This window comes from Lepidochelys kempii, chromosome 10, assembly GCF_965140285.1.
Source record: "Lepidochelys kempii isolate rLepKem1 chromosome 10, rLepKem1.hap1, whole genome shotgun sequence".
Classification (NCBI taxonomy): Eukaryota; Metazoa; Chordata; order Testudines; family Cheloniidae; genus Lepidochelys; species Lepidochelys kempii.
In genome coordinates, this window is record NC_136389.1 from 65878798 (window position 1) to 65903135 (window position 24338).

At 43.6% G+C, this 24338-nt stretch overlaps 1 protein-coding gene across 1 annotated transcript in view; it reads right to left on the reverse strand.

The window, feature by feature from the left end:
* ATP8B4 (ATPase phospholipid transporting 8B4 (putative)) overlaps positions 1 to 24338 on the reverse strand; it is a 155913-nt gene that overhangs the window by 97540 nt on the left and 34035 nt on the right. Inside the window, exons 3-5 of the mRNA XM_073303976.1 lie at positions 23844 to 23957; positions 22080 to 22178; positions 9956 to 10017 (exon numbers count right to left, since the gene is read on the reverse strand). Of these exons, the coding sequence (XP_073160077.1) occupies positions 9956 to 10017; positions 22080 to 22178; positions 23844 to 23957 (275 nt within the window). The remainder of the gene's footprint in view (positions 1 to 9955; positions 10018 to 22079; positions 22179 to 23843; positions 23958 to 24338) is intronic.

Here is a 24338-nt window from a genome sequence, read left to right on the forward strand (position 1 = left end):
ACTGAAATCAAGGTAAATTAGATCCACTGCATCTCCTTTGTCGAAAAAATCTGTTACCTTCTCAAAGAAGGAGATCAGGTTGATTTGGCACAATCTACCTTTTGTAAAATCATGTTGTACTTTGTCCCAATTACCACTGACCTCAATGTCCTTAACTTTTTTCTCCTTCAAAAATTTTTCCAAGACCTTGCATACTACAGAAGTCAAACTAACAGGCCTGTAGTTACCCAGATCACTTTTTTTTCCTTTCTTAAAAATAGGAATTATGTTAATATTTACCTACAAAAAATTATGTTAAAAGACTGTTATGATTGCAAAGTCAACCACTAACAGTTGAGTTGTGTTACACAAAATCTTTGTGTTATATAGTGAGCAAACAGATAAGTTGTAAGTTTTAGCAGGGACTGAGGGGCAGCTGCAAGCAGCACACAAGGAGGAGTGGATGAAACAAGTTGGTTTTGAGAGGGGATTAGAAGGAAGAGAGTGAGGACACTTCGGATGAAATCCTGGCCTCTTTAAGGTCTAGGGCAAAATTCTCATGACTTCGGTAGGGCCAGGATTTCATTGGCGGTGACCAGGAAGAGGGATATCGTTCCAAACATAAGAAACAGCATGAAAGGGGGTACTAAGATGAGAATGGGATGAACAGATGAATGGAGCGACACAGAGAGAAGAATGTGCAAGGTGCAATGGGAGGCAACAGGTGATGGATAGGCTAGGAAGAACTTTAAGAATGAGAAGGCGTTTGAATTCTATGTGGAAAAAGAGGGGGTGGTAAAGATACCTGGCAGGAGAGTGACACTGCACTATAATTACTTTGATCGCTTTCATAGTTATTATTGTTGCCCCTTTTTGACCTAAGCAGCCAGTCAAAGTTCAGGGCCCTAGGTATATTCCTGCTGGATGTAGAAATTGATGGAGTCTGTGACTTTCTTTGAGGAAATCTTGTTTATTTACAGAGATAAATTCTGTTCTATCTGTTCTCAGTTGCTGTGTGTTCCACCTTCCCTCACTCCCCCAAAACCCTACCCAAACCACTATGCCACAAAATGCCTCCAGCCCCTCACTCCAAAATCTCCTAGTGGGTTCACAACCTCTTTTGCTTAGACAGGAGTTTGTGATGGACTTCTCCTTATAGTTATGATAACTGAAAGATATGTTCCCACCTGTCAGTCTCAGCGAGGTTTTAATTTGACCTGTAACAAGGTTTCACCCTGCTCATAACATGGTTATTAATTATTTGTATTGTCCCATTGGCACCCTGGAGCCCCAGTCATGGACCAAGACCCCACTGTGCTAGACGGCTGTTCATACACGGAATAAAAAGATGGTCCCTGTCCCAAAGAGTTTAAAAGATATGTACTGATGTTCTCCTGTTTGAAGAAATGAGGATTAGAATGCTGCCCCTATGGTTCCTGACCCCCACCTCTTTCTGTGTGTGAGAGAGAGATTAAACCTCAAAACCAAACACCTCATTCATCATTTTTCAAATAATAAAAGGAAAATTTAAACAAAAATTCAAAATTTTTCCTTGCAGTTCAGAGGAACTGAAAACAGATGGAACTCTAAAAAAAACCTATTTCCTCTGCAATGACAAATCATGAAAACTATGTTCAGTTCAATATCTTTATCAATGATTTAGATAATGGCATACAGAGTACACTAATAAAGTTTGCGAATTGATACCAAGCTGAAAGGGGTTGCAAGTGGTCTGGAGGATAAGTTTAAAATTCAAAACAATCTGGACAAACTGGAGAAATGATCCAAAGTAAATAGGATGAAACTCAATAAGGACAAATGCAAAGTACTCCATTTAGGAAGGAACAATCAGTTGCACACATACAAAATGGGAAATGACTGCCTAGGAAGGAGTACTGTGGAAAGGGATCTGGGGGTTATAGTGGACCACAAGCAAAATATGATTCAACAGTGTAATGCTGTTACAAAAAAAGCAAACATCATTCTGGGATGTATTAGCAGGAGTGTTGCAAGCAAGACACGAGAAGTAATTCTTCCGCTCTACTCCAAACTGATTAGGCCTCATCTGGAGTATTGTGTCCAGTTCTGGGCACCACATTTCAAGAAGGATGTGGACAAATTGGAGAGAGTCCAAAGAAGAGCAACAAAAATGATTAAAGGTCTAGAAAATATGACCTACAAGGGAAGATTGAAAAAACTGGGTTTGTTTAGTCTGGAAAAGGGAAGACTGAGAGGGGACATAACAGTTTTCAAGTATATAAAAGGTTGTTACAAGGAGGAGGAAGAAAAATTGTTTTTCTTAACCTCTAAGGATAGGACAAGAAGCAATGGGCTTAAATTGCAGCAAGGGAGGTTTAGGTTGGACACTAGAAAAAACTTTCTAGCTGTCAGGGCGGTTAAGCACTGGAATAAATTGCCTAGGGAGATTATGGAATCTCTATCACTGGAGATTTTTAAGAGCAGGTTAGACAAACACCTGTCAGGAATGGTCTAGATAATTAATCCTGCACATATGCAGGGGACTGGACTAGATGACCTCTCAAGGTCCCTTCCAGTTCTATGATTCTAAAGAAACTTTGGGGCTCCTACATCCCATCAGCAGGGAGCCAACCTCTCTCCTATTCCTAGGCCCCTTTTAAGGCAGCTGAGGATGGGAGTTTGGGGCTCTTACATCTGAAACAGCGGGAGTCAACCCCCTCCTTTTATAGCCTCGTCCCCTTTCACTTCATATGAGGGAAGGGTGACTAGGACCTGGGTTGGGGATTGTGTGGATATGATTAAGGAAAGGATGATGATCTGCCTATACATTTTGTTGCCGAGTACTCACAGATATTTTAAGAGAATAAAGTTGCAACCTAATGAAACCACATCCACTGACTCCTGTCTTTATTCCAGAGCAGACAGACAATATACATACTGTTATAACAAGCTAAGTCAAAGATGAGAGAGGAAGCAATTGAGAAAAAACAACTATTATATAGTAATGACTGAAACAGTAAGTGAAAACTCCATAGTGAGCCTTGAAACCAAGCAGTGGATAGACTAACTGCTGACCTAGTACTCAGAAAAATCTAAAAGCACCTTCATGGAAATATCAACATCTTAAGAAATAATCTATGTCCATAAAATATATTGAAATCTTTGATGAAAGGTGTTATATAAGTCAAAGCATTTATAATCACAACCACAAAGTTTCCATAGTACAGTATTAGTTTTTTGTCACGACCTAATAAGTTCCAAGAAAGGATTAATCATAGAATCATAGAATATCAGGGTTGGAAGGGACCTCAGGAGGTCATCTAGTCCAACCCCCTGCTCAAAAGCAGGACCAATCCCCAATTAAATCATCCCAGCCAGGGCTTTGTCAAGCCTGACCTTAAAAACTTCTAAGGAACGAGATTCCACCACCTCCCTAGGCAACGCATTCCAGTGTTTCACCACCCTCCTAGTGAAAAAGTTTTTCCTAATATCCAACCTAAATCTCCCCCACTGCAACTTGAGACCATTACTCCTTCTCCTGTCCTCTTCTACCACTGAGAATAGTCTAGAACCATCCTCTCTGGAACCACCTCTCAGGTAGTTGAAAGCAGCTATCAAATCCCCCCTCATTCTTCTCTTCTCCAGACTAAACAATCCCAGTTCCCTCAGCCTCTCCTCATAAGTCATGTGTTCCAGACCCCTAATCATTTTTGTTGTCCTTCGCTGGACTCTTTCCAATTTATCCACATCCTTCTTGTAGTGTGGGGCCCAAAACTGGACACAGTACTCCAGATGAGGCCTCACCAATGTCGAATAGAGGGGGACGATCACGTCCCTCGATCTGCTCGCTATGCCCCTACTTATACATCCCAAAATGCCACTGGCCTTCTTGGCAACAAGGGCACACTGCTGACTCATATCCAGCTTCTCGTCCACTGTCATCCCTAGGTCCTTTTCTGCAGAACTGCTGCCTAGCCATTTGGTCCCTAGTCTGTAGCTGTGCATTGGGTTCTCCTGTCCTAAGTGCAGGACCCTGCACTTATCCTTATTGAACCTCATCAGATTTCTTTTGGCCCAATCCTCCAATTTGTCTAGGTCCCTCTGTATCCTATCCCTGCCCTCCAGCGTATCTACCACTCCTCCCAGTTTAGTATCATCTGCAAATTTGCTGAGAGTGCAATCCACACCATCCTCCAGATCATTTATGAAGATATTGAACAAAACCGGCCCCAGGACTGACCCCTGGGGCACTCCACTTGACACCGGCTGCCAACTAGACATGGAGCCATTGATCACTACCCGTTGAGCCCGACAATCTAGCCAACTTTCTACCCACCTTATAGTGCATTCATCCAGCCCGTACTTCCTTAACTTGCTGACAAGAATACTGTGGGAGACCGTGTCAAAAGCTTTGCTAAAGTCAAGAAACAATACATCCACTGCTTTCCCTTCATCCACAGAACCAGTAATCTCATCATAGAAGGCGATTAGATTAGTCAGGCATGACCTTCCCTTGGTGAATCCATGCTGACTGTTCCTGATCACTTTCCTCTCATGCAAGTGCTTCAGGATTGATTCTTTGAGGACCTGCTCCATGATTTTTCCAGGGACTGAAGTGAGGCTGACTGGCCTGTAGTTCCCAGGATCTTCCTTCTTCCCTTTTTTAAAGATTGGCACTACATTGTACATTGGCACTAATCATTGTACAAAGGGCCAGTAACACTGGCCATTATTAAGATTGCTGGACATTTCTCCTCATAAGACCCTATATATTCAGTTGCTTATAACTTTGCAAGATTTTAACCATTGGGGATGCAATTCTCCAAGCTGGGTGGCCTCAGGTTGAATGGTTTTGGAAAAATCTAGAAAACAATTCAGACATTCCCAAGAATGAAGCTAACATTATTTTTCAATGTTAAAGACCTGGAAATCTTTTTTTTTTCCTTTGGGTTTTTTTTTTTTTTTTGGCAAGCTCTAGTGTCCTAGTGCTTTGGAGCAGGGACTTGAAATTGGGCAGAGGGTTGGCCTTCGTGTCAGGGATGTGCCTTTTGCCATCCCCATGAAAAGCCACCCAAATTTGGCCAAGCTACAAACTTTTGAAAAATCACAGTTCACACATATCCAGAGACTAGCTACATCAGAGGTGGGCAAACTACGGCCCGCGGGCCACATCTGGTCCGCGGGACCTTCCTGCCCGACTCCTGAGCTTCTGGCCTGGGAGGCTAGCCCCCGGCCCCTCCCCTGCAGCCTCAGCTCACGGTGCCGCCGACACAAGGCTCTGGGCGGCAGGGCTGCGAGCTCTTGCCGGGCAGCGCAGCTGCAGAGCCACAGCCTGACCCGGTGCTCTGTGCTGCATGGTGGCGTGGACGGCTCTAGCCGGGCGGCGCGGCTGTAGCGCTGCCAGCCACCGGTGCTCCAAGCAGCACGGTAAGGGGGCAGGGAGCTGGGGGGGTTGGATAGAAGGCAGGGGAGTTCAGGGTGGTGGTCAGGGGTGTGGATAGGGGTCAGACCAGTCAGAGTGTGGGGAACAGGGGGGTTGAATGAGGGCAGGGGTCCCGGGGGGCAGTCAGGAAGGAGAAGGGGGGTTGGATGGGGCGGCGGAGGGCAGTCAGGGGCAGGGGTTCTGGGGGCGGTCAGGGAGAAGGGGTGCTTGGATGGGGCAGGGATCCTGGTGGGCAGCCAGGAATGAGAAGAGGGGTTGGATGAGGTGGCGGGGGGCAGTCAGGGGCTGGGCTCTGAAGGTGATCAGGGGACAGGGAGGGGTGAATGGGTAAGGGTCCTGGGGGGCCATCAGGGGACAGTGAACGGGGGGGTTGGATGGGGCAGGAGTCCCGGGGTGGCTGTCAGGGGGCGAGAAGCAGGGGGGTTGGATAGGGGGCGGGGGCCGGGCCACACCTGGCTATTTGGGGAGGCACAGCCTACCCTAACCAACCCTCCATACAATTTCAGAAACCTGATGTGGCCCTCAGGCCAAAAAGTTTGCCCACCCTTGTGCTAGATCTTAGCAACTCAAAAATCTCAGAAGAATTTGCCTTCAATGAGCTTGCTTGAGCCTCTTATAGCTCGTAGGGTGACCAGACTGCACAAGCACCATCTCCACAGCATGCTCCCTACAGCTCCTGACTACAGAAGCAAAGCCAGACTTTCCTTTTTATGGATGCTCCTGACTGATCTGGGCCAGGGTGGGGCTTGGCACTGGAAAGAAGAGCAGGGAGCCTCTCTCTCCTGTCCTTTCAATCGTGCCCCTGCTGGCACCCAAGCAGCATGGAGGAGGAAGCCATCTGATTCAAATGCAGAAGGGACAAGAGCTGGACATAAGGTGTTGCAGGAGAAGGCCTGTGGAGTAGGTGACTGGGCCAAGGAGCCTGGAAGGCAGAGCCTGTGACTGGAGGCTGGCAGGGGGTGGAGACTGGGACTGGCTGGGCAAGGAGACAAGGTCTGGGAGCTGGGAAAGGAAATGGGGGGCACTGGAAGTGGGAACCAATGGGGCAGCAGAAAGGAGGTAGGTGTGAGGGGAGACAGATCTGACAAGGGATGTACAGGGGGGAGAATTGGGGCTGACTGGGCAAAGACAATGGGACAAGGAACCATGGTAGGTGAGGACATCGAGATTGGATGAGAGGAAGACTAGTGCTGGAATCCAGTTGGAACGGGAATGTGGGCAGTGGAAGCGGCAACTGGAGTTCAGGGGGAGATAAAAGAGAGAGATAGGGAGGGAACAGCGAATGGCTGGATAAGGAGAGGGAACAGGGAATGGCTGGATAAGAAGACCAGAAAGGGAGAAACTGGGACTCAGACAGGAGATACTGGGAAGTGAACACTAGGGCTTTCAGTTCCTAGGCAGTGGCTGGGCAAGGAGATTGGGATTAATATCAAAAGCCATTGAAGTGGAGACTGGGACTGACTAGGTGAAGACAATGTCACTGGAACAGGAGTCAGTAGTGAGGTAGAGGCAGGAAAGGGACTGAGACAGATTGGAGGGGACAGAACAGAAGGAATCGAACTTGGGAGGAAATTGCCAGAAGTGTCTGTTGCACCTAGAGCACACTGTCCTGAAATGGAACCCAAGATTCCTGAGTTTCCTCTGCTGTCAGCAAATATCTGTGAAATCCATTGACAAAGTGTCCCATCCCCCTCAAGAGCTGGTCCACATAAACAATAATCTACTACTACTATCAGTTACTCCATAACCTCAAATGGCAGAATCTTTGCCATGGTTCCAAACCTGCTGATGAACCACGTGTGTATCAATATGATGCCACATGATGGAATTTCTTTTTTTTTTCAGTTTGATTTTAAAAACCTAAGCTATTGCATATGGTGACCGGGCTGACCTTACCATTGGTACTGCCTAGGGATTAGGTCCCTGGATTTCAACTCTTCCCCCATCTCTAGCGTCTCCTGCTGGTGGTCACTCTGGTAGATAGTAACTCAGCCCTCTTGCCAGGTCACCACAGAAGTCTACCTCTTTCCAGGGTTATGGAGTCCAATAAATTATAGTAGTCCAGTGTCCCCCAAAAAGGACTTTCCAGCCCAACTCCAGGCCCCCAAAGGCCTCACACCCTTACTTCAGGGCTTACAATGCCTATGTCGCCCTCATCACAAGGAGGGAAGGGGTAATGCCATCCTTGCTGCTGCCTGGCTTGTAGGGGAGCCCAGGCTCTGACTGGCAGCAATATCAAGGACCCAGAAGTGCTCTGAGGCTGCCTCCCTGGCCACTTACTACCACTTACTTTTCCAGTCCAGGATGTGGCCACAGTCTCACCAAAAAAAACATGGAGTGAAGGGTTCCTTAATCCTTAAGAACAAGCTACTACCTCTTCTGGGGCCTGGGGGAGTTGCCACTTGACCTCGCTCCCCTTTCCTGCAGCAAGGACTCCAACTCTACATTTAACTCAAGCACTCAAAAGTTAAAAATGTCAGAATTAAGGTTGCCTGAGCCACTTTAATTTGGACCCCTTACTCACACGTATTATGATACTGTCTTTAATTATGTGATCACATATTATTTTTGTCACAGGAACCCTGCCTCATTCAGTGCACAAGATGGACCTGCTTTGGGGATGAATCAGGGTGGTGGAGTAAGAGACGGCTGTCTATATGATCACTGCCTCCTATGTTGAAGAAGTTGGAACAAGTGTAGTGAACGAGGCAGGGGACTGCAGGAGGAGAAAGGATGGTCTCATGGTTAAGGAAGTTGAATTCTGCCCTGGATAACTGGATTCTATATTGGTCTCCACCACAGGGTTCCCATTTCAGGCTAGCTAAAACAAAACTTTTCACACGGAGTCACTAATTGTGTGTTCCTCATTTTATGGGTGTCTGACTTGAGTCCCTTGGTCTGATTTGCAGAAGTGCTGAGTACTCACAGCTGAAGTCAATGTCTCTGAACATATAACATGCTACATAATGCTAAGTACTCTGAAAAATCAAGTCCTAGGCATCTCAAATTGTGCACCCAAAATTAGTGGATACTTTTACTTTCATCTCTCTGTGACTCAGTTTACCATCTGTAAATGGAGATAATGCCCACTTGGGAAACATAAATTCATTAATATTTGTGAAGCACTCATATACTGTATTGATGTGCATCATAGAAAAACCTATGAAGAAATTAATAATTCTGTCTTCAAAGCAGGGTTTGAATAGCGCGCAGTAAATAACGGATGGAATCACACATTGAACAATGAGGAGAAAACAAAATATTGAACAGCTGCTTATTAAGTGAGCACCATCTATCCTGTGCACTGAATGAGGAAGAAAAAAATAGTATGTGATCATGTAATTAAAGACTGTATCATATGCATATACAGAAGGGGGCGAATTAAGGTTGCATGAGCAACCTTAATTCTGGCATTTCCTAAATTTTGAGTACTTAACCTTGGAACTGTGCAGGATCGGGCTAGATGGCTACAGGAGCGTAACAGAAGGCAGATATATTAGCCCCAGGCTAAGTAGGTCCCTTTTCCCTGGGTAAGGTAACAGGGAAGTTTCCAGAACAAACAGGAAGCTTCTGGAGACAATTAAGACAGGCTGATTAGAACACCTGCAGCCAATCAAGAAGCTGCTAGAATCAATTAAGGAAGGCTAATCAGGGCACCTGGGTTTTAAAAAGGAGCTCACTTCAGTTTGTGGTGTGCGTGTGAGGAGCTGGGAGCAAGAGGCACTAGGAGCTGAGAGTGAGAATGCGGACTGTTGGAGGACTGAGGAGTACAAGCATTATCAGACACCAGGAGGAAGGTCCTATCGTGAGGATAAAGAAGGTGTTGGGAGGAAGCCATGGGGAAGTAGCCCAGGGAGTTGTAGCTGTCGCACAGCTGTTCCAGGAGACACTCTAGACAGCTGCATTCCACAGGGCCCTGGGCTGGAACCCGGAGTAGAGGATGGGCCCGGGTTCCCCCCAAATCCTTCCAACTCCTGGTCAGACACAGGAGGAGTCGACCTGGACTGTGGGTTCAGAAAAATGGCCAAGCTCGGGGCTGCCGTGGAGCTCCAAGGCGAGCAAATCCGCCAATAAGCACAAGACCCACCAAGGTAGAGCAGGAACTTTGTCACAAAACCTTAATAATGTTCTTCTAATATAGTTTTTTGTGTTTAATAGGATTAAAGTCAATGTACTAGACTGTTCATGTGAATCTTTAAAAGGAAATTTTAAAAGTAGTTTGAGACAACAGAAGTACAATGAGCAAAATTAAAATGAAACTAAAAAAATAAGAGTTAAAGAATTTCTACGGTCCCAAATTCTTCTATCATTCTAGACAACCAAATCTAATTAAAATCAGCAGGAATATGGATTATGAGAAAGAGTGAATCTTAAAACTGGATCAAACCAAGAAATTCCTCAGTGAAATCTCTGTTATCTTACAGGAAAAAAAATTTTTGATGGTTCAATTGCATAGCCCTATAGCTTGAAAATGCAAAAGAATTGTGATTGAATATTGGTGAGATAATCTAAAAGTTAAAAATAAATCTACCATCTTTAAAATCTGTTTCTTACCTGCCATCAATGAGTACTTCAGCCTGTCGATTGTTCACCTGGTTATCACTCTTATGGCGAAACTGCAATATTAATGACACAAAAATACTAGTTAGTTTTTTGTGATCCAAAGTGAACATAAGGACCTGATCAAACAAGGAACTTAAGTATACAGATAACTTTAAGCAAGCAAGCAGTCTCTGTGAGTGAAATCCATTGACTTCAATGGGACCAGAATGTCACACATTGATTTTACATAATTTTCATGACATAAAAAATATTTTAATAAACTCTTTGTTTTTAAAAATGAATTGGTAAACACTAAAGTATTCATTTGCCCCACAATAATTTAATTAACACATGCAATATTCTATGCATTTAATATAAAAATTAGCAAGCCATTGCCTGTAAAAGTATTTATTGACTGTTGCTAACTAAATAAGTATACATTAAATCATAGACATTACAGATCGAAAATTGCTCTCCTCATCCATAACATTGCCAATGAAAAACAAGTTTTTTACTGCTTTGTCCAGTCCAGTTTTATGTGCCCAGAGAAAGGCTTCCTCTGCCTTTCTTTAGTAAACTATCCCACAGCCTAAAAGACACACTTTCACTGGAAGAACTTTTTATAAATAACTTTTCCTTTATATTCTACAAAATAATTCTTCTCTCATTTTCATGTCAATATTCCAAATTATGCCACCGATACCATTCTAAATAATTCCTCTCCATTCTTGGTGTCCTTATAAATATTTATGAATTATTATGTACCATTCCCACTTAATAGTTGCTCAACTCGTTTTACATATTTAGCTCATATAATCTTTCTTCATAAATCTATCCATTCAGCCTCAGCTATTTTTGTTGCTCTTTTTCCAACTCTCTGAAATTTATCTACATCTTTCCAAGAGGTAACCAAACACTGAGAACAGTGTTTCTGGTGCACTGTTACAAGACCCACTAGAAAAGTACTATCATGTCCTGGCACTACGATCCCTAGCCCAAAATTGCTTTGGATATTTTTTTCCCGTATTTTGTTTTAAACTCATAGCTAATACCATGTCCACTCTTCCTTCTTACATAAGTCCTTTTTGGAATTAATATTTTCCAGGTATCTCCTTCCCCACTGAACATAAGTATTTTGGATAATTTTTCTTTATTTATTCTAGTTTGCAATTTTCCCCACATTGGAGTTAATTTTGTTTTTTCCTATCTTTTTTCCTAGCCTCTCTGTTTTTTTGTATTATTTGTTTGCAACTCCTTCCAGTTTAGTATTAAACTGCATTTGCATTCATTAATATGCATTTTTAGTTCACTTCAAGTTGACTGATGGCAATGTTCAGTAAGACTAAATCTAACCCCAGTCCCATAGAAATCCATCTAAATATCTCCATCATCTCAATACACTGATGGTTATCCTTAGTGAATTGTTTGCAGTCCTTCAGCCAGTTCTCAGCCCATTTAAAAATCCAAAACATCCAGATAAATTTAATCTGGTGTATTTCCCTCATCCACATTAACATACTGCACTATGTCCCAAATTCAGCAACTTACTTAAACTCACGTCTAACATTAAGCACAAGGAGCCCATTTAAAAAAATGGTTACCTACCTCTTCATAACTGTTGTTCTTCAAGATGCGTTGCTCATGGACATTCCATTCTAGGGAACAGAACACATGCCATTTCCTGTTCTGGTGGGACACACAACAAGTCCACCTTGGGAGTTCCCCACTTCCGGAACATAATACTGACTACCTCGGGATGGAGCGACCACTCATGGCAAGACGAGGAAGTCCTGCTGAGGTGATCTGCCAAGATGTTCCTGGTTCCAGGCAAGTGAGTGACTATTAAATGAATGGCATGCCACACACAAAAATCCCAAAGGCAGAGAGCTTTTTGACAAAGGGCTGAAGACCTGGTACCTATTGATGTAATACAACGTGGCGGTATTGTCCATAAGGAGCTACACCACTTTACCCTTTAGGTGGGGCAAGAAAGCCTGGCAGGCCAGGCGAACAGCTCTGAGCTCCCTGACGTTGATCATCCCACAACCAGTGTCCCTGGGTGCTCAGCTCACCCAGGTGGGCTCCCCAGCCCAGGTCCGAAGCATCAGAGACTACGGTCAATGACGGGGACTCCCTCCAACACCGACCTGGGGTCCAACCCCCAATCCAGGGACAACCATATGTGGTCCGGCACCCTGACTACCTGGTCTAGGTCGTGCCTGTTGGGGATGTAGACTGACGTCAGCTACACTCGCAGAGGCCGGAGATGGAGCCGAGCATGGCTGATAATGTATGTACAAGCAGCCATGTGGCCCAACAGCCACAGGCAGGTTTGGGCTGTGGTGAGCGGGTTGTTCTTTACATGGGAGATCAAGTCTGACATGGCCTGAAAACGCGCTTCCAGAAGGAAGGCTCTGGCTCGCGTGGAGTCGAGACCCACCCCATGAATTCTATTCGCTGGACAGGTGATAAAGTGGATTTTTTCTCATTTATTAATAGGCCCCCGTCACAGCAGGTGACATGCACTAGATCAAGGCTCCTCTGTACTTGCTACCGAGACCTGTCCTTGATGAGCCAGTTGTTGAGATATTGGAAGACCTGGACCCCTTGATATCTCAGGCCACTAGCTCCATACACTTTGTGAACACCCTGAGGGCCAAAGGGCAACACCATGAATTGAAAATGGCATCTGCCCACTATGAAATGGAGGAAACATCTGTGACCTTGAGAGTGGCATTCTAATCTCCCGGATCCAGGGAGGGAATGATGGAGGCCAGGGAGACCATGCGAAATTTCAACTTTCTGAAAGACTTGTTGAGGCGACGCAGTTCCAGAATGGGTCTGAGTCCCTCTTTTGCTTTCAGAATTAGGAAGTAGCGGGAATAGAACCCTTTTCCCTTCATGTCCCAAAGGACCTGCTCCACCACCCCCACGCGTAGGAGGTTCTTGACCTCTTGGACAAGCAGTTGCTCGTGAGAAGGGTCCTCAAAGAGGGACGGAGAAGAAGAGGGGACGGAGGGAGGGGCAGCTGAAAATTGCAGGATACAGCCCCGAGAAACTATGTCCAGCACCCAGCAGCCCGAGGTGACCCATGACCAGGCCGAATGGTAGGGACAAAGGCGGTCAAACATAGAACAAGGTGGATCCAGGCGTTGCTCTCAAGTGCATCTTCAAAATGAGCACTTCTGATTCCCAGGATGCTTTGCCGGGCCGGGCTGCCCTTCTGTGCCAGAGAAATTCATCTTCCAGAGAGCACGGTGGGGTCATCGCCACCTGAGTCTGCCGGATGACCATCGCCACTGGAGACCAGTGCCTGGAGCAAGAGGATCGGTGCCGGTATTGAGGGGACCGGTGTCAGTGCCAGGGGGACCGGAGATGTGATGGGTAGCACTCTCCAGGGGCAGGCGACCAAGATCTGCACGGAGAGGTCGACCAGCAGAAGGGCAAATGGTGCCAGTAGTACAGACACCAGCACCTTCCTCTAGGCAATCCGTGTTGAGACAGGGGGACCGCGATTGTGGTGCCAGTGACCAAGGGCAGGGCCCAGATGATCTGGGCTGTGACTCTGGCAATCTGCGGTGCAGAGGTGGAAAGCACTGTCTCGTCTCGGGGGATCGGTCGCGCTCCACTACCCTCTGAGGGATCTTAGTGGCTGCTTGCCCTCGTGGGGAGCCTCTACTGTTTCCTGCAGCACATGCTGTGTCGGCGGCGCAGGTGGAGGCCTCTGCTATCTCAGCGACATGAGAGCTTGGGACTTCGATGTCATCAGGGGTTTGGGTCCCCTACCACTCCTGGGAGTTGCAGTGGACCTTTTAAGGAGCTAAGAGCCCCAACCGGCACAGATGCGTGGCTCTGGAGTGGCTGGGCAGCCCAAGCTGGGTCCCTTCCCATGGCCCTTCTTGCCTGGTGCTGGGGAGCCATGCTTCCTTGCTTTCTTCTTGGGCACCGGCAATGGGAAGCAGTGCCAGGCAGGTACTTGGTGAGTCTTGGCAGGATGGCTTGGAAGCTGGATGAAGGACAGACTCCATGAAGACAGCCTGCAAACGAATATCCCACTCCCTCTGACTCCTGGGCCGAAAGTTCTGACAAATACGGCACTTGTCCTTCATGTGTGATTCCCCCAAGCACTTGAGGCAGCTGCTGTGGAGGTCACTTACAGGTATAGGCCTGTTTCAGTCCACACAGGGCTTAAACCCGGGAGACCCGGGCATGCCCTGCCTGCGGCAAAGTCCCCACTGGGATTCTAACTACTAAACTACTATAAACAAACTATTTACAAGGTCCTAAAGCTCAAGTCAGTAGAGACAAAACTGCTAGCCCTTGCTATGCAAGGAAAGGCACTCTGACTAACCACCGCCGGTTGTAAGAAAGAACTGAGAGAGTGTAGAGCTGGCGGCGCCTGATATACCGACGCATGAGCATGGCACTCAAGGGGGCGCTGTCACCAGCCCTACAGATACCGCTAAGACAAAAATCTCCAATGACCATGCACATGGGCATGTGCACACCCTAGAATGGAATGAACATGAGCAAGCATTTGAAGAAGCATTAGGCTTGCACTTGCCCCTTGAACACACCCAAGGGTGCTGGAACAAACTTTATAGTGGGGGAGCAGATGATGGAAGCCATAGAAACCAAAGAAGTAGACTTTCTAATGTGCTGGGGGGCCTACTTCCTCCTCTCCAGTGCCTCCTGCACGCCACAGAACAGCTATTTGTGGTGGGCGGGAGGCACAGGAAGGGAGTGGGAGGCGCTGATCAGCAGGCGAGAGGTGCTGGAGAGAGGGGGAGGAGCTGTGGGGGGCTGCTGGTGGGTGCTCAGCACCCACCATTTTTCCCATGGGTGTTCCAGTCGGCGCCTATGATGGAAACCATGCATTTGGTGTTTGCTATCACTACTTCAAGCCAGCACCACTAGTTGCTGCACCACTGAACACACCTTGCAGAATTGGGGCTCACAGGTGTTACTTAAGAGCATTTTAGTCTGATTCTGAGGGAACAATCAGCCCAGTTACAGGAAAATATAAAACCTTACTCATGTCAATTAGTAAGCCTATTTGAAGTAAATACTACTCAAGGTCAATAAGGGTTGCAGAATCTAGCCCAACATTTTTGATTTTCAACTCTTTGGCTACAATAGGCTCTTTCCATTTCTAAGACACACATGCTCAATACTTATTTTATTAAAAAATCATTTTTGGCCCAACATTCAATCATCATTACATTTTATGACTTTCTTTGAAGATGAAACATGTAAAATGACTTATTTTTGAGAAACAACTTGTTACAGCATGTATTTTTATTCAAGAAAAAAAACTTAGTGGCTGTCAAAGGTTTTGTTAATGTTACACATTAAAGAAATCCAAAGCAACCCTGGCTTTTTACCAGATAGCTTACTCTAAATGTAATAGTACATTTATTTAAACATCAATAGCACAAACCGTCTCAAAATTGTTTTACCTCTAGTTTGGCAGAAAACTTATTTTATGTAATTCAAGAATTATTATTTATTTGTTATTTTTATTATTTCTTATTTTGTATGGTCTATTTGTTCTCAGCGTGAAGCAAGTTCCATTTTTATTATCAAAGTTTGAGAACCTTGAACTGAAGACTAAGCATTGTGACTGCCAGATCAAGCGAATGCTCTTTCAGTGATGTGTTGTTATCTGTGATTGTTTAGAAACAGGGGCTGTTTAGAAACAGCAAGCAAATTCCATGGATACCAAAGGCATTGCTGCTTTTAAAATTTTTAGAATTTGTATATTGTTCTCACTGAACAGGGGTGATGATGGTGGTATGTTCCCACTAACACATCTGAGCTGGCTTCCCTTCATGCTCAGTGGGCAGCCTTCTTCAAAAGGTCTCCACAGTCAGATAATACATAGTAGAGAGGACACCAGACTAGCTGCTTTACCTTTTCTTTTAATTTTACTTCAAACATACTTTAATTTCTTATAAAGACGTCGGCTGAGATTTCCAGAGGAGCCCAAGGTAATTCATTGGGAAATTCAATGGGATTTGGGCATCTTACAAAGGCTTTAGGCTCCTTTGTAAATCCCAGCCATATATTTTTAATGAAAGGATAAAGGAGAACTCTACGGGTGGAGGCGGAGAGGTGGGCAAAGAGACAATTGTTCATAGATTTGTAAGGCCAGAAGGAACAATTATGAAAATTTAATGTCACCTCCTGCATAATACAGGCCATAAAATTTCATCCACTAATGATTTCTACTTGAGCTAGAGCATTTCTTTTAGAAAGACTGCCACTCCTGATTTAAAGACTAAGGCTACGTCTACACTCCACACCTTATAATGGCGTGGCTGTGTCGCTGCAGCTGCACTGTTGTAAGGTGTACTGGGTAGCCCACTCTTTGTCGCAGGGAGAGAGCTCTCAAGTCTCGGTGACAAAATAAAACCATGCCGAATGAGGGGCGGTAACTTTGTCGACAGAGAGGCTCCCGCCAATGAAACACTGTCCACGCTTTTTGCTGTTAAAACTTTTGTCGTTCAAGGGGATGTTTTTTCACATCCCTAAGTGACAAAAGTTTTAATGAGGAAAGTGCCAGTATAGACAAAGCCTAAGTGACAAAGGGTATGTCTACACTGCAAAGAAAAACCCATGGCACTGCGGCTATGTCTACGCTACTGCGGTAAGTCGACCTATGCTACACAACTCCAGCTATGTGAATAACGTAGCTGGAGTTGACATACCTTAGGTCACGTTACCGCAGGGGGTCAACAAGAGAAACTCTCCTGTCGACTTACCTTACTCTTCTCGTCGGGGGTAGAGTACAGGAGTCAACTGGAGAGTGATCTGCTGTCGACTTGGCGGGTCTTCACTTGACCCACTAAATCAACCACCGGTGGATAGATCTCAGAGCGTAGATCCCAGCTGTAGTGTAGATGTAGCCTGACTCTCAGAGCTTGGGTCAATTGACTGGGGCTCACAGGGCCTGGCCTGCGGGGCTAAAAATAGTGTAGATGTTTGGGTTTGGTCTGGAGCCTGGGCTCTGAGACCCTCCCCCCCTTTGGTTGGGTTTCAGACCTCAGACTCCAGCCCGACCCTGAACAACTACACTGCTCTTTTTAGCTTCAGTTGACTCAGACTCTGAGACTTGACACTGGGGGGTTTTCTTTGCAGACATATACAGAGAGCCCATAACATCCCTTGGTAACTTCTTCCAATGACTTATTACCCTTACTTTTAAAGTGCACCATACTTTTAGTCTGAATTTGTCTAGCTTCAACTTCCATTGAATGCCTTTGTGTGGTATATCTATTAACAAATCTTATAGAACCTGATTAAGTCACCTTAATCATCTATTTAATATGCTAAATAAATAAATAAATAATGCTTCTTAAATCTCTCGCTCTAGGTAAGGTTTTCCAGAACCCAAATCATTGTCTCTTTTCTGAACCCATTCTAATTTTTGGAAGTGTGGACACCAGAAAAATAAATATCCATGTTAAATATATCAAAAGACAATGAAGAATTACTGACTGAAAGCTTCAGGATTAAGCTAGCAAGTTGACAGAGAATAGAAGGATGGGGAAACCTGGCTGTGGCAGAAGCTTGGCTTTGTCAGAATAAGCTGAAATGTGTAAACTTGGGCTGGTGAGGGGTAGTGTGAAAGTCTATGAGAAACTTTGAGGGAAGACAGCTGCCATTATAAATTAGAGGTATACACATAAATTTTCTTGGAGAGAGACAAAGCAAACATAAGATGAAAAAGAGGGCACACAAAATACGTACCCGGACTTGAGCTCATCAAGAGCAGTTTGTGACAACTTCTTACTACAACTTAAACTTGAGTGAGGATTTATCTTTCAGCATCCTTCATCTTTCTAGTAAAGGGATGGTAGTGGTGGTATTTCCTTTTTTTTTCCCCTTGTCCAAACACTTTTTCTGGCTAATCACCATAGTCATTTGATACTTCAGTTGTTTAATGAAGACCAATCCTAATTTTTCTCAATAATTTTTGAGAGTTTGTATTCAACCTTGGTTCAAGACTTAATATTCATGTGGAATAGATTAAGTTGCTCATTCATTTTCGTGTTCAAGTTTACTGCACCTCTGCTCTTCTGACTCATGTCAACATGATTTATTTTTATACATATTAAAGGTCACAAGCTGGATTTCATTTTGCTTTGGCTGTAAATTTTAAATCTATAATCAGTAACTTTTCTGATCACCATAAGATTTGTTTTCCTGTTTCTTTGGTACTGTTAAGAACAGCTTATGTGAGAGAGGCAATGTAGTGTAGTGGTCTATGAGTGGGCAGTCTCATCTGTTCACAGCTTTGTCACCACTTCACTTGTGTGATCTTGAATAAACCACTTGAAATCCTTGCTTCTTAGTTTATCCATCTGTAAAATTAGTAAACCACCTCTCAGGGCATTGAAGAGACTTAATATTTGCAAATGACTGAGATCCTTGAATAAAAGTGTGTGTGTGTATACACACACACACGTATGTGTGTATACACACACACACACACGTATGTGTGTATACACACACACACACACACACGTATGTGTGTATACAAAGTATTTTTATACTTAATCCTGTCTGATATTTTTTGCTTTCTTTTCTATTGTAAAACACACTCCCCTCCTTCTACAGAGGAAGAGACAGATAACACCATTTTAATTTTAATGAGGCAATTCTCTTCATCCATTATAGATTATTTCTTTTGCTTGTCATTTTTCATGGTATTCTCAAGAGCATAAAGGAAATAGAGCCAACTGGTTGCAGACTAATACTACTGAAAACACTCTAGTTACACTGTCCACATGCTAATTTGGAGAGCTTTATGTGTGGTTACAGAGATTACCTGAGGCAGGTCAAACTTAGTCTAACAATCTTATCAGAACCAATACAGTCTTCTACTTTTTGTTCAAGAGTTATCAACTGTGTTTTAAACCCTGAGAGACTAACATGTTCTAATCCTATGAAAATTAACAACAAAATACATGCCAAGCTGTCCCCCAGTTCTTCTTTCTGTTCTCTCACTTTTTCAGCTTTCATATCTCCCTCACAAATTTTTCTTTGCAAAAAGACCCTAGTGTCATGTGGCGGTTTCTTTCAAACACCTATTTAACGGATTCTTGGCGTACAGGCTTCTGAGAGAGACAAGGTGGGTAATGTAATATCTTTTATTGGATCAACTTCTGTTAGTGAGAGAAACACACTTTTGAGCTTACACAGAGCGCTTCTTCAGGTTTGAGAAATGACTGTCACTGCTAAATACAAAGTGAAACAGATTGTTTAGCATCAGTAGTTAATACATATTTTAAGGGACCATGCAAGGTGAAGGGTCTTGTTAACTGGAGAGAACAGAATTACTCATGAACTTGCAGATGCTATGATAGCTCATGCTGCTCAGTTTTCATTCAAAGATCTTGGTATCAACCACATTCTTTTAATTTAAAATCTAAGACTGATCTTATGATGCTTGTGCTCTCCCAGTAAAAATGTTGTTTCCTCCCTGCTTTTCCTCTCCCTTTAAATCTGTTTTTATTTTTCCTGACATCAAAGCTTGTAATCCTTGGAGTCATCTGAGTCTGATTAATATGAGCCTCAAAAAAAGAAAATAAAGTTCTGACGGTGCAACTGTCTTGTACCATCTCACTGGGATACAGAGATTCTTAATCATGCCTGTATCACGTTCTAACTGAACTATTCCCAATAAATCATGTATCACTCTTTACCACTTCCCTCAAGAATATCAGCTTTTGAGATTTCAGAAACTTACTCCTTATCCAAGAGAATTTCCCTGCTCTCCAGTGAAATGTCAGTGTCTTTAAAATCAGTCTGCTTACACTGAAGTCATTGTCATGTTCCTTTATACGCTACCTTGGAGAGCTTATTACTTCATACTTCCCAAGGCAAACCCAGCTTTCCATTTTAAGTAAAGATCAGTGCTTGATCTCAGCTAGGATTAGTAACTTTAAATCTCCATAATATGAAATAGACTGTACTACCCTTCTAGGATTGTATTCTCAAGGTACATCTATACTATGATAAAAGACCTGCAGCATGGCTGCGGCTGGCCCAGGTCAATTGACTCCGACTTGGGCTGCAGGACTATAAAACAGTAGTGTAGACTTTTGGCCTCTGGGGGTATGTCTACACTGCAATTAGACACGTGCGGCTGGTCCATGGGGCTTGGGCTGTTGAATTGTAGTGTAGATGTCCAGGCTCAGACTGGTGTTCACGCTCTAGGACCCTGAGAGGTGGGAGGGTCCAGAGCTTGGGCTGCAACCCACATCAGAACATCTACATTGCAAATTAGCCAGAGCCCTGCAAGCTTGAGTCAACTGGCATGGGCCAGCCATGGGTATCCTAATGGCAGTATAGTATAGACATACCCTGAGACCCCACAAGGGGGCAGGGTCTCAGACCCTAGGCTACAGCCCATGGGCAGCTGCTGAACCAGCCATAGGGGGAGGCTAGCCCCCAGCCCCTCCCCTTCTACTTAAGGCCCTGCCCCTCACCATCCCCTGAAGGAGCCCAGAGCACCCCCACCATAGCCCTAGCCCCAGCCCCCTGCCCCAGGCCACCCAAGCACCCCCAGCCATGGAGTGCCCCGAGCCATGGAGTTCCAGCTGAGCCCCCAACCAGAGCACTGGGAAGCCAGGGGGTGCAGTTCCAGCACCCCAAGTGCCAGGTGGGCAGTGCAGCCACGGAGCCAGCACCAGCCACCATGAATCCCAGCACCATACCAGCTCTCCCCAGCCCCAGTCAGCCTAGGCTACTATGGAAGAGCAGGAAGGAATTGCACTGCAGGCAGGGGCCTGGGGGTGAAGCATGGGCAGGGCCATGCCAGGCCATTTTGGGAGGCACAGTCTCCCCTAGCCTATGATACCCGCCACCCATGCTGCAGCCTGAGCCTGAATTCTACAGTTATTTTATAGCCCCACAGCCTGAGCGCTGCAAGCTCGGGTCAGTTGACCTATGGTCTGAGACTCATTGCTGTGGGAGTTTTACAGCCACATAGACATATCCTAAAGAATCTGAAGAACTCAGAGGTTTCTCTGCTATTGCAGTAAGACTTCTGCCTCACAGATCCATTTCACCACTCCTTGTCCCTTGCATCATGTCTATGATTTTCCATTGTTTTCTTTCCCCTCTTTGTGCTTTACCTGATGCAAAATGCTTCACATGGGGTTAAAAAAACTGCACCAAGGTAGCATCAGAACATTTTAGCCATAAAGTATGATAGCTATACATGAGATCTAACACAAAAGTTAGATTTAAAAGGTCATCTGCAATAGTGTTTTGTTTAACTTCGTTTCCCCAATCTAGGGTTCATATAGACACATGGATTGTTTTAAAATTGGGGAGAAATACGAATAGTGTATTTTACAGATAAAAGTGAGATTTGGTAACTAAAAACTCCATGCCACTAGTAAAATTCTACACCTTTACTCCTCATGCATTTGACTCCTTTTTTGGCCCCCACCCCTTCCCCCGCCCACTTCCACCCTTTCCAAAGTGGAAAAGGGAGTGTAAAAAAGCCGTTTATATAAGTGCTTTAGGATCCTTGCGAGTCACTATATAGATGCATTATGGTTTTTATTGTCATTATTTCATACAAATATTATGTCATTGTAAAAAACTGGGAGCTTTGGAACTAACAAGTAAGAGCAGGATCAAATGCTTTACAGTCATAAAAGTTACAAGACTTTGGCCATTATATGGGATAAGTTAACAAAGGGTTTGAAAATGACTAATATTTATTTTTGGAATTTATTCATTTTAATCTGTTTATACAAGACTTGGGACAAGGATTTACCTCCATCAGATCTATTATCTGTGATTTAATGAGCAGATTATAACACACTGTGTATAATACTTACTGACAGAAGTTGTAACAGAATGGGAAAGGAAGACTTCTAAATCTGTTAAATTGAACAACAGCACAACATCTACCAAACATATTTTAGACACTGTGCCTTTTAAGACACAAATGTGCTCAAGTGATAGCAAATAAAGCTTTTTTGTGAATACATGTGCCCCTTCTACACAGTATGGCACTAGAATCAATATGTGAATAATATGCTACCTAGTAATTTATGTAACAGTACAAGGACAGCTGAAGACTTTGTAAAAGTAACTTACTGCAAATACTTACACAGTCATCTGTCGCATCTTTGACAGCAGTAATGGTAAATACCATCATTAAAGGCACAATGGTAGTAAACCAAGACAAGGAGGATATTTCTGGAATCAGCTACAAGATAAAGTTCTATTAAATACTTTTAAAAAAAATCTTAGTGAAATTTCAGTAACAATATTTCAAAGTAATATTTTTCATAAAAAGTAGTCCTGTAATAAAGAAAATCTGCTACATTGTCATAATTAATACACAGGGCAGGTAAAATTGCAGCAAATGGAATAGTGTGTAAATGAAGAGCCAAGAGGGGATGAGCTGGAAGAAAGAGAAAAAGAACTAGAGAGAACCATGGGGAGAAGAGTAGATATGGGAGAGAAAGATTAAGAATGGATAGCACAATGAAAGAAAAATGGGGAGAGAAAAAGAGAAGCAGAGAAAATGAAGCAAAAATAGAAATCAAGGAAAACAATGAGAACAGAGATGAATAACTCACACTGACTTCAGTGGGAGGTATTCATAACCTATGAGAGGAGAATAGGGCCCAAGTAAAGCAAAAGGCCATGAAACAATACAAAAGTGTAAGAAGACCTACTGTGAACTAAACCGTGAGTAAACCCAAAATACATTTTGCTAGGTATATGGAACCTTAAAGAATGCAATACAAGGGAGAACACTCAGAAAAAGGAAAAATTCCAAAAAGAGAGACAAGATGGGTGAGGTAATATCTTTTATTGGACCAACTTCTGTTGGTGAGGGAGACAAGCTTTCGAGCTACACAGAGCTCTTCTTCAGAGGCTCCTTCTTAAAAGATCCCAGACCTGAAGAACTCGGTGTAGCTCAACAGCTGTCTCGGTGTAGCTCAACAGCTTGTCTCTTGCACCAATATAAGTTGGTCCAATAAAAGATATTACCTCACGCACCTGGTCTCTCTTAAATCCTAAAACCAACAGGGCTATAACAATACTGCATACAAAAAGTGAGATGGAACAGAGAAAATGGCAAACAAATGAGAGCCACAAACAAAGAATGAGAGATTAGAAAAATGTTTATTAAATAGCAGGAAAGATTTTTATTTTATTGAGATCTTTAAAAAATATTCTGTGCCAAACTTGTACATTTGACTAGGGTTTCATTTAACTATAGATGCAAAATTCAGATTTATTCAGGTCCAGATTTCAAGTCTCCCAAAAGTTTGGACTTGGGATTCCATTACAGAGAGACTCTAATCATGAAGTTCTGATTGGGATGTAGATTTTAATTTAGACAAGAATAGTTTTCTATATCACCTCACATACTCTAGGCATCCTACAGAGATCATCAGGGCTGGTTTACTTATCCAATTAACTTAAGTTTAAAAAGGAACAAGCAAACCAGTTTGGGTAAAACAAGAACTAACCTGGGCCTTCACCCATACCTCAAACTGCATCTAATCATTTGAGGAACTGCCCTAACAAAGAAGTCTGGTGCTGCTGCTCCTTCTCTGCTTCACCACATGTGCCCAACAGGCTCTTTCTCCCTCTTGTCATGCCCATTCAATATTATCTTGGAAATACTCTTAATAGAGTTCATCAGAAACAGTCATTTTAGGCTATTTGATATTTGTCCATCAACGGCTACATTTTAATACCCATGAAATCTGATCAACATAGAACAATTTTACTCATTTGTTTGGTATTTTAAGTGGCTATTGCATTGCTATTAACACAAATAATTGGGTCTTTTTGTTAAGAGAAGAGAATATCAAAATTACACTTCCGCGAAAAAAAGGAAGTTATACATCACCTGTAAAATCAGAAGGGAAAGGAAGTAAGCATTTGCAACCCTCTGGAACTGTTCAAATAAATTAACTGGCAAGAAAGTAAGAATGTTGTATTTAGACGTTTTGATGCGATTGTTCTGAAAAATAAGAGAACAACGTAATGCATGTTAGTACCAGCAGAGAAAAATCTAAACTTATACAAAAAATCTACTTCAAGTTTGGAACACACAGCAGTAATGACACTTAAAATCAGAAAGTCATCTTGTAGCATCTCAGTTTTGTTACAATTATTGCTTAAATTGTTGATTATAAATATTACTTAAATTATTGGTAATAGAAGTTCTAATTTTCAACAATGTTTTAAATCAAGATATAAAATCTTTAGGCAATAAATGGGAGCTTCCAGATTCCTTATCTGGAAACTCTTATTTAGGGCAGGTAAGAGAAGCGTGTACACACTAGGAGAAAGGATGGATTCAGGAAGGGTTCAGACACATACGCTCCTTATTCAGGAGCAA